The 17838-nt window shown below is 39.1% G+C and overlaps 1 protein-coding gene across 1 annotated transcript; it reads right to left on the bottom strand.

Moving 5' to 3' along the window:
- Positions 1-425: 425 nt before the first annotated feature.
- Positions 426-17264, bottom strand: LOC143295894 (T-complex protein 1 subunit delta-like). Its single transcript, XM_076607567.1, has 14 exons — positions 17016-17264; positions 16162-16214; positions 15494-15583; positions 13587-13695; positions 12678-12820; positions 11901-12022; positions 6841-6976; positions 6392-6531; positions 5543-5639; positions 4763-4870; positions 3013-3143; positions 2320-2554; positions 1594-1707; positions 426-1098 (listed from the first exon to the last, which is right to left on the bottom strand). The coding sequence occupies exons 1-14, from the start codon at positions 17119-17121 to the stop codon at positions 1078-1080; spliced, it is 1605 nt and encodes a 534-aa protein (XP_076463682.1). The 5' UTR covers positions 17122-17264; the 3' UTR covers positions 426-1077.
- Positions 17265-17838: the final 574 nt, after the last annotated feature.

The raw sequence follows: 17838 nt of genomic DNA, 5'->3' as shown, positions 1-17838 counted from the left end.
TGGGCGGGGTGGGGGGGGGGGGAGTGGGAGAATCCGAGCAAGCTGGTTCAAATTACGGTTCAGCCGCCGATATTTTGTCCACCTCCAATAGACCATGAGTAGTGGTCTGGACGCTAGTCATTCGGATGAGACGATAAACCGAAGTCCCGTGTGCACCATGCACTTAGCGCACGTAGAAGAACCCACGGCAACAAAATGGTTGTTCCTGGCAAAATTCTGTAGAAAAATCCACTTCGATAGGAAATACAAATAAAACTGCACGTAGGAAAAAATACAAAAAAAAAAAAAAAAAAAAGGGTGGCGCTGTAGTGTAGCGACGCGCTCTCCCTGGGGAGAGCAGCCCGAATTTCACACAGAGAAATCTGTTGTGATAAAGTGAAATACAAACAGGTTCATTCCCACTTACACATGAACTCCACAAAACATTTGTTCTTAAAAAAGATTGATATTTTCCAGCAAGAATCACACTTTGTCATGCAAAGAAAGATGAACAGTAATGAAATGGCAAACAAAACACACTTTTTTTTTGTATATCTACTTAAATTAAAGCATACAACAGCACTTTTCATCCATCTTTCTCACAGATGTTTCCTTAGTTCTGAACTGATTAAATCACTGAATCCACAACAAAACCTCAATGAACAATTTCATGGTGATTATATATGTGTGTGATGGTGTCCGTGAGAACATTACCCTCAAAAGCACATACAGTCAACCATTGATCTGCTGCTCTCTCTCAATGGATGTGTCAAATCTAGCAGTAGCAGCACATCACATCCATCCATTTCACTCTCCAATACATAATACCAAAAAATCACATCCCTCACAGTCTGCCCATGTGTGAAAATACCACTCCACATCTTGGGTGGTGCTTTACCCAGTAAATGAGGATGAGTAAATGCATCATGATAATCACTGACGGTCAAAATACAATTATTTCAACTTTGTTCTGTGATTGAAGAAATGAAGGGAGTCTTCACTTCAGCAGATCTGATACGGGTTCAATGCACAGTGAAAGAGGGGGTGGGTGGGTGGGGGAGGCTTTGAGTGAGCTGGGGATGTAGGCCTGGACACTGATCAGCTCCTCACACAGTTCACCTGCACACACATGGAAATGCCACATGAGACTATATGCTAAAACGTGGAATGTCAGACCCCTGCCGGAGTCTGCACTAGTTGGGTCACGGTTAAGTATGTGTAATTAAACATCATTCCTTATTGGCTTACTGGTCCCCATGAAAATACTGCCAATTTCTGTTGGGGCAAGATCACAGGCTCCAGATCCTAACCCCCCTCCCCAAACTCTTAAAAAGCTGGAGGTGTTGTGCATGCATGCGTGTGAGTGTGTGTATATATGTATGTATATAATTATGCATGCAGAAGATCAAATTTGCACATTTAAGATCCTGTAATCAGTGACCAGTGACTGAAAACTTGCTGCCCATATGGTGAGGGTTAAAGCAGTCATGCATGAAAATGCCCACTCATACAAGTGAATGTGGAGGGGAGTTGCAGCCCACAAAACTGCAAAACAACAACAGAACAAACAAAAAACACCAGTGAGGGAGGCTACCATATGTACAGGCCACTCACAATATCATCGATCTTCAGTATGGAGCGGACTGTCTCTGAGGCCAGGGTGATGGCGCTGGTAGACACCAGCAGAGGCTGCAGCACATTCTCCTCCAGGATGTTGGTGATGGCACCCTGAAACACACCGGGGAAAAGACTGATGCTATGGCAGTAGTCCACATAACCTATGCCCGGCAATTATGGGAGTATCCAGACTATACTTGCAACCCTTCACTTGCAGACTTGTCCAGTATACAAGAAGAGACAAAAACATTTAATTTTAAAAATTAAGTGGAACAACTAAAACTGAGTAGTGTCTGACATAATATCCTGCTAAAAATGAAACAAAAGAACAATTCGATTTGAAAACTGGGGAACTGTTGCAGGCCCGATTGTAGACAGTAAAGAATTGGCATGGGCGTGAATCACAATTTTTTTTTTTTTTTTTTTTGTGGCTGAGGTCTGGGGACACTTAAAACTGAAATGTGTGTCTGAACACTGAAACAAAATAAAATAATGAAAAGAAACAAACAAACAAAAAAACCCAGAACTTTAAAACACGCACACAGACAAAACCAATCCCCACCACACTAAAAACAACAACAAAAAAAAACAACAACACCATCCCACCACAACAAAATGCAACAATGCCGAAATCTGTACAATACAGAAATACCCCCCCCCCAACCCCCCACCACTCCCAACCCCTGAAACTGAACGCCAACAGATTGACTGAAGACTCCTCACCTTTCTGATGTTGATGCCGGCCGTGTGCTCCCCCTGGGCATGCCTGGTGCGGAGGTCTGTGACGGTGGAGATGGGGTTGAGGCCAGCGTTCTCCGCCAGGGTGAAGGGGATGACCTCCAGGGCCTCAGCAAAGGCGCGGAAGCAGTACTGCTCCATGCCGGACAGGGTGTTGGCGTAGGCAGCCAGACGCATGGCCAACTCCGTCTCCGGGGCGCCCCCTCCAGCGATCAGGGCCCTGCAGTCAACACTTCACCACTAGGACACGCACATGGAAGGTTTTCAATCGCACTATTAAAAAAAAATAGTTAAAAAAAGAAAAAGAAAAAAAGGGATGGCTGATGAGTGGGTGTTTTGATGGGACAACCAAAATCAACAACCACTTTAAAAAGCAGTGATAATACAAAAGATAACTTCTGACTTAATAAAACTGGCAAATGGAGAAAGTCTCTAATAAAAAAAACAACCACCAACAACAAAAAACTGTGTGTTGTGAAGTAACACTCTCTCCCTCACTATATTACCTGCCCTTCTGTGCACCCACACAACGCCCTTTCCTTTCCTTTATTCTATTAGTTCATCAGAAAGCCAGGGAGAGGGCGAGGGGTGGGTAGGTAAAAATCTTGTACACAAATCACCACGGCAGTAATAATATAAACTGCAGAAGAAATAGAAACAGGCAGGCAGTTTGCTCACTTTCTCTTGACCAGACATCTGATGACACAGAGAGCGTCATGGAGAGAGCGGTCAGCTTCCTCCAGTACCAGCTTATTGGAGCCACGGATCAGCACTGTCACTGTCTGGCCAGGGTTGGCAATGCCAGTCACCTGGAGCAAAACCACACACACATCTATCAATGTGAAAAGCTGAGGAACATTTTTAACCTTATTCTCCAGGTCGATCTGTTTTCCATGGCAAATTTCATATCTCTATGAATAAGTTGAAAACATTTTTCTACCTCATTCATTTACAAATTCTGCCAGTCCCATCTGTTTACACGACAATCAACTTATGTTCGAAATAGTTCAGTTTAATTCAAAACCACATTGGCTCTCTGTTGAAATTTTATCTGCTGATTTCTTAGCTTGTTTATTTTTTATTTGACTAAAGACGACAAGGGTGAGGAGGGGGAAGGGGTGCATTTTCCTGTTAAATCAATACTGTGGAAAGAAGTTAAACAAAAGAAAGAACACACACACACAACCCTATTCACAATTTCATTCATTCAATTATTGACCAGCTCACCACATACACAGAGATGTATTAGGGCTGAAAACACTGATCATTATCGATCCCTTGGAAACTTGAAGAAGAACAAAAAATGGAAAAGAAAATTAGGCAAGTAATGATTCACATAAACCTAAGACATGCCTCTGATGTTTACAGTTCTGTCAATTTGTAACAAGGATTAAAAACTGAGGATGTAACCTGGACTCAAAGACAATTATAAATGATACACAAAATCTGATTAAAAAAAATAACAAAGGTGGACATAAAAAAAAGACCAGAAACAAAGTGGTAAAAAATTTCTAGCACAAAAAGTGGGGACACTATCATTACTGAAAGAGCTACTGGCACAGTGCTGCCTACCCCCCTTTTCAAGTTCCAGGGACACACATCTTAAAAACCAGGGACAAAGCCTGATTTCCAGGGACACCTCTTATGACGTCAGATTTTACCACCTCAAAGAAAATGAAATGAAAAAAAAATCGCGAATTTTGGTGTGTTTTTTTTATGCTTCTCGGTCGACACATGGCGAGTGATTTCGTCCCGTCCTCCTGAACCGATGGAAAACTCGCAGGCACAAATTTCACAACAAGCGTAAGTGTCTGTCTTGCCGCGCTTAATAAATGGCCATGTCTCGGTGTACTTCGCAATGAAAGTTTGATGCCGTTTTGCTATCTTCTTCGATGTAGATTCGCACTCCTTGCTGCTTCGCTTCGACGCCATTATTTCAATCTCTCTCGAAAGTTCCACATCGGCCTATACGCATGCGCGCTGGTCACACTTTTGGCGGTGTGGCCATAGTCAGTCGATGCGTATTCGCCAAAAGACTTTTTCCCGGGACACGAAACCGAAAAGTGGATTCCCGGGACGGACTGTCCGTTTTCATTGTTTTCCGGGACAAATACCCGTACCCCGGGACGGTAGGCAGCCCTGCTGGCATCCCCATGGGGGACACAACAAGTCTTCATTTAGATCTCATACTTCCACCCTATCATTAACGGACATGCAATGTTTAAAATATTCTGTTTTTTCCAACTATTTGAAAACACAAAGTTTTGCCTCTCTTGTCATTTCGAATGCACACACAAGCACTGCTCAGTGTCGAAGTTCTAACCAACAAGGTTTTCTTTTCTTTTTTTTTTCACAAAGGAAAGTAGACTACAAGTATACATGGCAAACAGACAAAATGACCTTTACATCACAAAAAATATTTCGTTACCTTGACAATTTTGCTGGAACCTGTTTGGACCTCTTCAACCAGATCAGCTGATCCCATGTTTTCAGGCAAAAAGTGATCCAGACTGGCAACTGGTCTGCAGCCTAGCGTCTGAAAAGCAGAAAAAACGTGAGAATAATACACTGCACACTTTGACCTATGAATTTATTATATTTTATTTATTAAACCTGTAATCACCATAAAATTTAAGTTTCCCTTTAGCATTAGTTGTAAATCAGCACAATCATCAAGTGCCAAGTGACTGCAAAAGGCATACTGGATAAATCAGTGGAAAGAGTATTGTCCATCATTTGTATGGAAACAGCACCAATTTTCAGGGGGTGGGGGTGGGGGTGGGGGCGGGGGACGGAATAAAGACAACATTGGCTTTACTTTATTGACTGAACTCATGTTCAACAAGTTTACTTCAAATTCACCAAGCTGCAATGGGACAGAGAGAGAAAACAATTCTACACGTGAAATACTTTCAGGGCAAGAAAAGATATAGATGAATGGACATTACATAATTGTGTTATGATTCTGGAATTCTGACTTCTGCAAATATCCAAAATTTGCATCCGTAAACAAGAATCTGTATCACAATGCTGTTCCTGAGCAATTGCTTTCATTCCTTTGACCAGATCTGGTCAAACTTAATTCTTTACTAATGTTTAATTAACAAAGCTGCCATTCATGGAGAAGTAAGATTCCTTACGATCAGAGATGGGACCATGTTTACATACAACATACCAATCAAGGAAGATCAATATTCAAAGAACCCACCTTGCAAACAAACTCCACATCTTCACGTTCAATGTCTTTGATGACCATGATCTTCATCTTGGCCAGAAAATGCAGCGCCAGATCAGACACAGCATCCCTGGAATAAATCAGTTAACAACCTGAGAAATCTTCAAGATGATACAAGACAATATTAGAAATCTCTTAGCAGACACATCATATGCACACCACGAAGCCATGCACATCACCACAATAGGTCTGGACAAGAAAGGCGCACTTCTACAGGCTTAAAAAATTATTATAATCATAAATGTCATCATCATTTTATCATGAGATGAAAAGGTGCCTCCATCAGAATAAGTCTGTTTTTCTTTCAGACAGGTGTCAGTACAGGTCTGTGAAAATTATCATCACACAGAGGCATGTCAATATCTGCATTCAACTGAAAAATGTAAAATGTCATAATCCAGCTATCAACCATAGCAGGACAGAGAGAATATTTCTGAACAGACATTACCAGAGGAGAGAGCATATCTGGAAAATGAAACGAGAGAGAGGGAGAGAGAGAGAGAGAGAGAGAGAGGAAGAACAAGAACAAGAAAAAAATAGTTTATCAGCATATAGGCCTGTGACCCTTTGAAATCATAATAAACACATTAAACCTTAACAAGGGCAGGAAAATACAATATTTCGTCATCTCTTTATCAGTAGTTCTTCTTCTTCTTTGTTCGTGGGCTGCAACTCCCACGTTCACTCATGTTCATGAGTGGGCTTTTATATGTATGACCGTTTTTACCCTGCCATGTAGGCAGCCATACTCCCGTTTTCGGGGGTCCTTTATCAGTTCAAAATGAGAGAGACAGACAGACAGACAGACACAGAGAGACTGACCTGAGAATGGACTTCTGAATAAGAAGAACATTGCAGCCTGCCTTCTTGATTTTCTTCACAATTTCTAGGATGTAATTACGTTCTTCTCGCAACACACGGTCCATCTGAGTATAGTCAGACACAATGACCTGGTTCTCCATCTGCACAAAAATCCACACCCAATACAAAATAACCTCCAAAGCAAAACACCATCTTCTTCGGTGCTGACCACCTCCTTTATACACACATACGTGGGAGAACTCTGGGAATATGAGAAGCTGAAAATCACTTGGAATTACTAAGTACTGCTTTGCTCTCCAATGTTAAAGACTTCATTTCAGTTGAGGCATGGTCTTGAAAAGCTGTCAAGCCAACTTGCCACACTTGGTGATACAAGTGATACCAATCACAGAAAATGGATTAAGTCTGAGAACCACCTCATCGTTCGAAAGACATCCACTCAAACTTACATCTGTTTTGGGTGGGGAGATGCAGAACTGGATGAAGCCAATCTTGGCCTTCTCCACCTTGCTGGGTCCGCTGGCACCTGCCGCACGACTGCTGAACACCAGGCCATCGATCAGCTCTGTATCGTCGATGGTGCCACTGAAATTAATAAGCAACACCTTGATGCTACATAAGCTAGCCACTTGTTTCATCAGACAAACTGAACATTTACAATTAATTTGGAAATATCATGAACACACATGTTCCCACATGAACATGTGAAGAATAATTAAAAAGTTGCAATCATTGCTTTGAAACAAGAAAACCTAGTCTCAAAACCACAAGAAGAAATGGGTGTAAAAATGTACATCTAAAATCATAATAATCAGTAATATTATCTTCATTATTAGTGTATTATGTGGTTAAAATCGGAGCCTCTATCAGAATTAGCCTGTTTTCTTTCAGACAGTCATCAGTACAGGTCTGTGACTTGTTTCATCACTCAGAGGCAGGTCAATATTCACATTCCACAAAATAGTTTTTATAAAAATATAAATTTCATAAACACAATAGTCAGGGCTCCCCCTTGGAATGCCAAATGCCAGACGGACACCCCATCCAGACACTGAGATACCCAGGACTCATCCCCACAAACAATGCAACTTTTACCCAAGCCCTAACAACTTGACCATGACTCAGGGGTATCAGCCAACACAAAATGATAAAAGTATAATATCAAAATAATTCTTTCAAAAATTGAAGAAGAAAAAAAGTTATTCCATTCTCAACTTTTTCTCCCACAATATAATGCTTCAATTCATAAAAGCCATGTGCATCATTACACTGGGTCTCGGTAAGAAAGAACAGGTGCACTTCTAAAAGACTTAAAATTTCAGTAATCAACAATATAAATCATACTCCTCATTTTATATCAATTATCAGATGGGCGCAATAGCCGAATGGTTGAAGCGTTGGGCTTTCAATCTGAGTTTGAATCTCGGTGATGGCGCCTGGTGGGTAAAGGGTGGAGATTTTTCCGATCTACCAGGTCAACACATGTGCAGACCTGCTAGTGCCTAAACCCCTTTGGTGTGTATACACAAGCAAAGGATCAAATACGCAGGTTAAAGATCCTGTAATCCATGTCAGCGTTTGGTGGGTTATGTAAACAAGTACATACCCAGCATGCACACCCCCGAAAGCTGAGTATGGCTGCCTACATTGCGGGGTAAAAACAGTCTAAATGTTAAAACCCACTCATGTATATATACAAGTGAACGTGAAGTTGCAGCCCATGAACGCAGAAGAAGAAATCAATTATCATAGCATGGTTTAAAGAATGCCTCCATCAGAATGAGTTTTTCTTTCAGATGATTATCAGTACAGGTCTGTGAAAATTATCATCACACAGAGGCATGTAAATATCCGTACTCAACAGATAAATATCATAATCTAAAAAATAACATTAAAAAAAGAGTTCTACCATAAAACCAATATTACTAATGGCTGATATGAAAATGAATGTGTCTAAAAATTTTTCAAACTGGTAATACTTAACCCTGATAAGACTAAACCCGAGTCAGAATGGAAGTGGCGATCAAAATTGTTAGACATGAATGAAGAGCTTATAGATTGCAGCAGGTCAAATTTTGGTTAGGAAAGAAGAAAAGGAAGGTGCACTCATTAACTCTGAACTGTGGGAATTACTATAAAATCCTTATTGTCACTATTTTCTGTAACGAGTGCCTCCATCAGAAAATGTTTGATTTTCTTTCAAAAAAATATCAGAACAGGTCTGTGGGATCATCACACAGAGGCAGGTTAATATTAAAAGTTTACACCCAATAAATTGTAGCAATACACATTTCGTCAATAGTCTCGAGTTGAACTATCAATACTGCTATTTTGTTGGGGGGCTAGGGGGAAGGAAATGTATGTGCATGTGTGTGAAAGACCCACCTCAATGACTTCATATGATGGCATCCTAAAAGACATAAAAAAATAAAAAAAAGCCTCTTTTATACTCCATCAAAATATAATCATAAACGATTTACCTCCATCAGAAAATGTTTTTCTTTCAAACAAATATCAGAACAGGTCTGTGGGATCATCATACAGAGGCAGGTCAATATTAAATTTTTACAACCAATGAATTGCAGCAAAACACATTTCGTCAATAATCGCGAGTTGAACTATCAATACTGTTATTTTGTTTGGGGGATAGGGAGGAAGGGTGCGTGCGTGTTGCGTGTGTGTGTGTGTGTGTGTGTGTGTGTGTGTGCTGAAGACCCACCTCAATGACCACACATCGCAAGACTGATAAGAAAAATGGCTCTTTTATACTCCAAAGTATAATAGATGAATTAATACCGAAACTGGACACCTCAAATACACCCGCATTAAATATTAAAAACACCATTTTCAAAACAAAACACACACACACACAAAAAAAAACCCACTGAAGGTGATTCTGGTTATCAATGAACTCTTTCATTATCTTCATTCTTCATGAGAAAGTCATCTTCAACTATGTACTAAAAAACAACAACTAAAGAACAAGCTTGTCTCATCTGTCACTTATTTAACACAAGTCATACCTTTATGTCCATCAAACTACGATTTTGCACATAGCCGCAGAGAAATGGGTGAAAAAGGTGCACACCTTATAAGTTCAAATGCATATTATAATTATTTTTATTATCATTGTGGTTATTAACTGTAAGAATGCCTCCATCAGAATAAGTTTGATTCTCTCAAACAATTATCAGTACAGGTCTGTGATATCATCATACAGAGGCAGCAACGATTAACACAGCAAAATACTAATGTTCATTTATCAACACAGTGAAAAACTACAACAAAACGTAAAATTAGTATTTACAACACTTTTCCGAACAATGACATAGCATCTTCAATGACTCAAAGTTTACCTTTATACCCCAATAAAATAACGCAAACTACGGAATAAGACATTTTCAGCACCAAAATTAAACAGCCACAAAATGCTGTGAGCTGTATTATTGTATGATATTGATCCTTTATCTCCCCCAAGCCCAAAGGATAATTTTCATTTCACAATTAAACAAAACATAAAATTAAATTTTAAACGTACTACTTACCAGATACTGTTTCTATTTAGGAAGAAAACTAGCAAGCTTGTCTCACATGCCATTTAACAAAAGAGTCATACCTTTACGTCCATTAAACTAGGAATTTGGACACAGCAGCAAGGATCAGAAATCTGTGGAAAAAGTTGTATACCTGACAAACTCAAATGCATACTGTAATTATTCTTATTATCACTGTTGTTATTTTCTGGTGTAATAGCAAGAGTGCCTCTATCAGAATAAGTTTGCTTCTCTCACACAATTGTCAGTACAGGTCTGTGATATCATCATACAGAGGCAAAAGAAAAAAAACAACAAAAAAACAACCAACTACACAAGTTAAGTATTAACACCTTTTCCCACAATGACAAGGCATCTTCAATGACTCAAAGTTCATCTTTTATACCCCAATAAAATAACACAAACACAGAATATGACATTTTCACCACCAAAATTGAACATAAAATGCTGTGAGCTGTATTATGGCTATTTTCGTTACATCATCAAAAGAAGAAAAGCTACATTCATTTTAAAGTTTATTGGATACTGTTTTTATTTAAGGAAAAAAAGAAGAGCCTTTTCTCAAAACCCATAAATTCATGCAAATGAGTTTTTCAGACACTGGGTTGGAGCGTGAAAGCGATTAGCAAAAGGGTTAGATTTGGATTAAAAGATTTGTGAAAAGTGCGCCTTGTTACAATGTTAGCTTAGAATAATGTTATAATTTTCCATGGTTAAGAGTGCCTCGGTCAGAACAAATTTGATTCTTCAAATGATTATCAGTACAGGTCTGTGATATCATCATACAGAGGCAGAAATAAAAAATCCAGCAATATACTATTGCTAAATTATCATATCAAATAAGCAGTGCATTAAAAAAACAACAACCAACCAACCTTACCATAAGAAACTATCATTTCCCAAATAACAAGGTGAAGATCTTAAATCATTAACTGCATCTTTTTCAAGTAAGCATGACGATAGCTAGGAAAATGTGGCATCTCAAAAGCCATCAAGATGACGGACAGAAAATGCTGCAAACTATATATCAAAATGAAAAAAATCTTTCAAGTCCCCAAGCACACACTTGTATCATTTTTCAATGTTTGGTCTTATTTTCAACCTTTGACTAAACAACAACAACAAAAAAACCACAATCATCATCAACAATGCTGAAGTTATAAAACCATGCTAACTACGCAAATAATTTCAATACACAACATTCATGCTGATTTAATAATCAGTTCTTCAATAAATGCAAGGAGCTTACAGATGATTTATCACAATATCAGCAGATGGGAAGTTTGGTTTTTATTTGGAGGGAGGTGTGGGGTAACCACAGCATTTGCTTAAAATCATGGAATTGTCCTTTTAATCATTATCAATATAATCTGTGGGTAAGACAGTGCCTTCATCAGATTGATTTTCTCAAACAATTATCAGTACAAGTCTATGGACTATGGTATAATCATACATTAGGCAGCAATGGGTAAATGCAGCAAAATACTTCACTACCGTCTTTAACTTTGCCACCTCACCTTTAGTTCCAAATCTTTTTTTTTTTTTTTTTTTTTTTTTACATGAGCAAAGTAACTATAGAAAATGGCTTTTTGGGGAGGGGCATGAAGTGGGGGAGGAAGGATTGCGGTGGGTGGTTGGGTGGGGGAGTGTGGAGCGTTTCTTACATTGGTTTACAATGGGAGTCTATAAGTGGGTCAGGCATCTACCACCCCTTTTCTTTTTCTTTTTTTTTTAATTTTTTTTAAAGCAGATGTGATGTAGCATACATGAATCAGCCTACAAGCATACCTGGAAGTGAAATTGAGAGGAAGTCCACATGGCTCACTTAAAGAGTTCTCAAAAGGTTCTAGTAGTCAGTCCTGCCGATTCCTTTTCAATGAAGGATCGCTTTTATCAAGATATATCGCAAACTGCCATGCAAAATAAATTCACCAATAGTTCTGACATAATCTTACCCCAGCTTCTTGACAATCTTTATGTCCTTCAGGTCCACATTAGTGGCTGTGGCAGGATCGATCACTTTGAGAACAGCATCCACAGCAATGGGAGCAAGCAGACTGGAATACTGAGACACCACCTGGCACAGAAACCACACTATGCTGAGAACACCTGTGTGTGTGTGTGTGTGTTTGCAAGCACATAAGTGTGTATGCAGAGAGAAAGAAAGAGTCTGGGTACATATCAGTGAGAATGATGGTGTGTGTGACAAGTGTTCAATCTCTGTTCAATTTACTTTGTGCAGTTCCATGGTTCTGCTGCCACACTCTATCTTCTTTTTTTTTCAATCACAAGAAAGATCTACTGGGACTATACATTTCAGATTTATTTCTAATTTTATCAAGATATGTAAAAAAAAAAAAAAAAAAAGAAATGTTTGTAATATAAAATTCACGAGGTGCACAGTCCACTGTCTCAACAGTGCACCGGGTCTATACATAGCTTTTCATTTTTTAAATTATTTTTTTATGAAGCTGTAAAGCTGATGTGATGTACACCTTGAAACTGAACTGTCCAGTACTCCAAAATAAAATGTAGAATTTGGACCAACATACAGAGTATCAAGAACCTCGAATTATTTGCAATAATACCAGTTTTTAAGTTGTTATTCAATCTAAAAAAAACACAATACAATAACTGAATACAAAATGAGCAAACAGAAAAAAAGAAACAAAAAACCACCAAAACAAGCGAAACCAAAAAAACCCAAAAATTTAAGCTACACTGCTGCTTACCTTAGAGTTGAGGGAGGTGGACGCACTGCTAAGTAGGGAGTCTCGGTCTGAGAGGTCCAGGGGCTTCACCATGGTGTCCAGCAACTCAACACACTTGGTCGCAGCTTTCTGGAATGCCTCCGAGATAATGGTGGGGTGGATGCCTGTGGACAAAACACTACCATCACATTCTGGGTCACAACCATGCTCGTGGTCTCTCACACACGTGACAAAAAGACACCAAAAATTCACTTAATTACAGAGATTGTTCTGGAACAGCAACATATGCCTGAACCCCTTCTGACTCATTTTCTGTCTTCACCCTGGCCTTCAAGATGATAAAATTTCCCTAATTTACACCATTTCCTGGTATCAAAATCAAACCAAAGAACACTGTATTATCGTGAAGTTTGATCATTCCTGCAACCCCCTTTCTAACATATGACTGGTTAAATATTGGATTTTCAATCTGAGGGTCCTGTGTTTGAATCAATGTTTCAGCATCTGCTGGGTTAGTTAAGGGTAGCTCAGATTTTTTCAATCTACCTGGTCAAAAGATGTACAAACCAACTAGTGCCTGAATTCAATTTCATATTTGTGTCTGAATACATACAAAAGACCAGATATGATGTTCAAGATCCTGTAATCTATGTTAGGGGATGATGGGTGATGTAAACAAGCACGGGTGATGTAAACAAGCAAACAAAAACAAAACCAGTATGCACACTCCCAAAGATTGGCTGCCTACATGGCAGGGTAAAAAAATCAATCAAAAATAAATGCCCTTCCAGATGACAAACATGAACTTGGGGCTGCAGCCCACCTTTGCATAAGATGAACACACACAGAGACCAGACAAGCATCTGTCTCATGCATCCAAAAGGAAGTTACACTAAAGAACAAAGAAACAGAACAAACACAGGTACTAACCTTTAGACAGCAGCTTGGCGCTGGCATCTAAAAGACTCCCTGCTAACACCACCACAGATGTTGTTCCGTCTCCAGCCTCGATGTCCTGGGCTTTGGACAGCTCCACAAGCTACCCAACAACAACCACTGAACACTATAGATATGCAGAGTGACACAGAATTTCTCTGCACACAGGAAAAATAATTGAAAAAAAACACCTGAGCTGGACATGTAGGACAGGTCAGAAAAACCAAAATGGCTGCCAGAAAAGAGGATACCATTTCTGTTAAGGGAAGTGATTAGCTACTTTTGATTTCTCCACATAGCTGACTAGTACTAGTAGTCTAACAGGACAGGAATCCAGACCTCTGCAAGAGTCTGCACCAGAAGTTCACGATAAAGCATGTGTAACTGAACAAAAATATCCAAGAACCAGAGATCAGAACTTTCCCCATCCTGCATGCAATGAGGATAAATTTGTTTTTAAAGCAAGTCACCTTATCACAATGGATTTCCTTCTTTTTCATTTCTTATTTTCCTTTGGACAGTGGTGTGGAACATTCTTCAAACATGAAAAAACATCAAATCTGTACACCCATTTCCAGAAATGTCTTTTTTCTTCTTTTATTTGCTTCTGTTTTGTAAATACAGTACCTTGTTGGTATAAAATCTTGATATAAGTCTATATTGACATATTTTAAACATGTAATGAGCGTGCAGCAAACAAAAATGGAAGTACCGTAATTTTCAGCTAACAACAAAGGCACTGCAGCGCATGGCACACCCCCTGAACTTGATGTTTGTTTGTTGTTTTTTTTGTTTGTTTTTTTTTAAACACCAATCCTGCTTTACCCCTAAAATGCCCTTCTTCAGTAATCTATAATCCCACAAATGCCAATTTTCAGTAGTTTTTGGACTTCTATCAGTTGTACTTTACTCAAGTTATATTTTTTCAACTGTGATTTACAAATACCTATCGAAGATTGCTGCTGGAAGAAGAGGGTGCTCTACAGGCATGCCCAGGGGAGGTAAATACAGGGGGTGGGGGGAGGTAACTAGTCGCATCAACTTTCCTCAAGCAGATCCGGAACACGTATAAGGCGCACACATCCGATAATCCACATTTGCCTTAACTGAAAGTCTTTCATTATGGCTCTGCTGACAGCAGATGTTGTTTTCTGAATAGTGACATCATCTTCAGAAACCTGGATCTGAATCCGACTTGTCATCATCTGCTTGCCATTTGTCTGCTGAGTTGCCTGCTGCTTTTTCCAACACTTTTCTTTCAACAACAATTTTACAACCTCCAGTTGAATGTACACTGCTGAAAAGCTTTTTCAATTAGAATCCAGTCTGCTGCCTGTGCTTTCAGTCCCATCCCATTATTTTGCTTTGTGATCTGTTTCGAATTATAATCAGTTCACTTAGGATTTCTCTATTTTTGCCCCACAAGTTTATCCCCAACTCGCATACAGCTCTTTTTTCATGGCCTAAAAAACTACCATTACAATCAAATGAAATTTGTTGTGATTGCTACTTTCTTCAATTTGGTACAAGGAAGGACACAAATCATGTTGAATCAAACAATGAAACACAGATAAGACTGAATTGTTGTTGTTCAGCATGATTGAGAGCATTTATTGCCATCTATGATGCTGACATATACCGAGTATCTATGTTGTAACAGGAGGCACCAAGTTCACTGTCTTAGTAGAGGACAGAATTTAGTTTTAAGACACAGATAGGGCGCATACATCCCACAAAATGCAGGGGGTCAGATTTGAGTAAAAACAGCAGCGCCTTAGTTATAGGCTGAAAATTATGGTAAATACTGGTGGACAGTAGGGAAGAGTGACGGAGAGAGATGGGGTGAAGTAAGAGAGAGACAAACAGGAGAAGACAGACAGGGGGAGCAAGAAAGATCATACCATTTTGGCAGCAGGATGCAAGACCTGCATTTGCTTGAGAATGGTTGCCCCATCATTGGTGATAGTCACATCTCCATTGGCAGCCTGGATCTGCACATAAATTTCACTTGTGTAATAAAAACATAATTACATTAATTATAAAATACCTGATCTACATTTGAAAATGGATACAATGAGAATCAAACTATAGAAGCAGGTGGCTACTGGGATGAGATATGGATATTCATTTCATCGGTGAGGTCTTAATTTCAAAAAACTTTTTATCAAATCAAAATTTACATTAAACACTCTGCAAAGAATGAACAACTTGGATGAGGGTGGTGTATGTCTGATGATATTTATGAAACTCCCAACAGCATGAACTGATTAAACAAATCTGTTATTTATTCTACATGTTAAAATGTTTCCTTTGAATTAATACTTCGACTCATTAAAAAGAAAAAATTAACTTCAAAGTTAGATGCCTCAAATCACATCTAACTCACAACCATCAATTTTTTTTCATTATGTCGCTCATGTATTTGCTGTATACAGTACACTGTTCTACATTTGTAAGAAATTGTATCAAAGTGATAACCTGGGTTCACTATGAGCATGACTGTTACTTCTATTTTATGAGCACTTTCATGCCAGAAACATTGGAACACAAACAAACAAAAATAAATCACCATTTTGTCCATGCCTCTTGGTCCAAGAGATGTCCTAATGGCATCAGAAACAGCTGCAATCATAAAAATGTGCATTGTTTACAAAATTACATTCTGAACTGAAAGTAGACACTGAGAATGTCTGAACGTGATGAATTAATAAATAATATCTGCTTAGGGTGTGGCTGGCTGACATTTTTTTCCTCCAATATACATTGACCACTGCTGTGCTTGTAAGCTCTGTGAGTGCGTGTGTGTGTGTAGTGTGTGTGTGAATCTGTGATGCATGAGTAAATTTACTGTCATAATCCCTTGCATAATCACACTTCTTGTGATGACCACAGTGCCCTATTAAAGGGATGTCCACAGTGTGAAATATATCAAAACAGTGCACAGGGGCAAGATGAACAATCATGACAGAAAGCTGTACAGTACAGTATGAGTCAGTATGCGACTATCACCGCTATGCTCTTTCGTGTTACTCGTAATGTCGTATCATTCAAATTTTATTTCCTTTAGATTTTTTTTCAGAGGATCACCAAAACACTGGAGTACCAACAGAATAGGTCATTGATATGTTATTCTGATCATCTACCTAGGACAGGGACCAGGTATATTCTTAACTAATCGATGTGTTCGGGTTTATGCCTGTCTTGGCTTGTTCATGTTTTTACTGTAGCAACATTGACTTGCAGTTAGACTTGTTTACCATAGAAACGATATGGAGTTTGAAAGAAATGCGAAGCATGAAACACAAACTTAAGTCCAATAAAAGGCGAACAAACACATACTTGAGCCATTTTAGTTCAACTATTACAATGAAACTGTATTCTGAAGTGTGTTAGAATATCATTTCATTTCTGATTGCCCGTTACCTTTTGCAGCAGTAATGTTGCTGAAGCGTATCTGGGTCGGCTTGTCTTTGTCTTGATATTCCGATTTACTCTTGCCACCGGATTTACGACCTGATGCGGCTGACATCTTGAACCTTCCTGCTGTTACCAGTACAAATAAAACTTTTCACCACAGACTAGATTCCTCGATGATGACGGATTTACTTTCTCAACCGCACCAATGTCACATGCTCCGGCAAGCCGACGATTCTTCCAGAAAACAAAATGGCTGTCATGTAATCTCGGCTAAAACGAACTTAAAAACACATAAATAAGATTAATATGATTTGAAATAGAATGGGTCGCGATTAAAACATTTTGAGGGCATTTGTATATTAATCACAAAATTTGCTTTAGGCGTTGATCCATCATTAAAAAAAAAAAAAAAGTGGGGGTGGGGGAAGGGGGTTTTGCATGTGTGTCTTGTTACCTAAATATACCAAAAGCTACTGAAAAACCCCTTCGTTCAAAGAATTTGGTCTGTCGATTAAGAACCTGCAATGTTTTGCTCTGTTTGTTTTACACGTGTGAAATGAATAGCATGTATCATTAGGCACTAGCTTTAGCTGTGTTTTTTCTTTTCTTTTTTATTGATCAAATCTGCATGTTTTGACAACCGGCGATGGCTCAGGCTCTCTCTCTCTCTCTCTCTCTCTCTCTCTCTCTCTCTCTCTCTCTCTCAGCCTCAGTGTGCAATGTGTGCCCCCCACTCCCGCTCATCCACATGACAAAATTTTTCAATCATTTCATTTTTCCCCCCAGGTTTTGTCCCCACTCCCCACCCCGCCCCCTCAGTCTCTCTCTC

Source organism: Babylonia areolata, chromosome 21 (genome assembly GCF_041734735.1).
Source record: "Babylonia areolata isolate BAREFJ2019XMU chromosome 21, ASM4173473v1, whole genome shotgun sequence".
In the NCBI taxonomy this organism is placed as follows: domain Eukaryota; kingdom Metazoa; phylum Mollusca; class Gastropoda; order Neogastropoda; family Buccinidae; genus Babylonia; species Babylonia areolata.
This window is presented reverse-complemented; position numbering and strand designations above follow the sequence as displayed.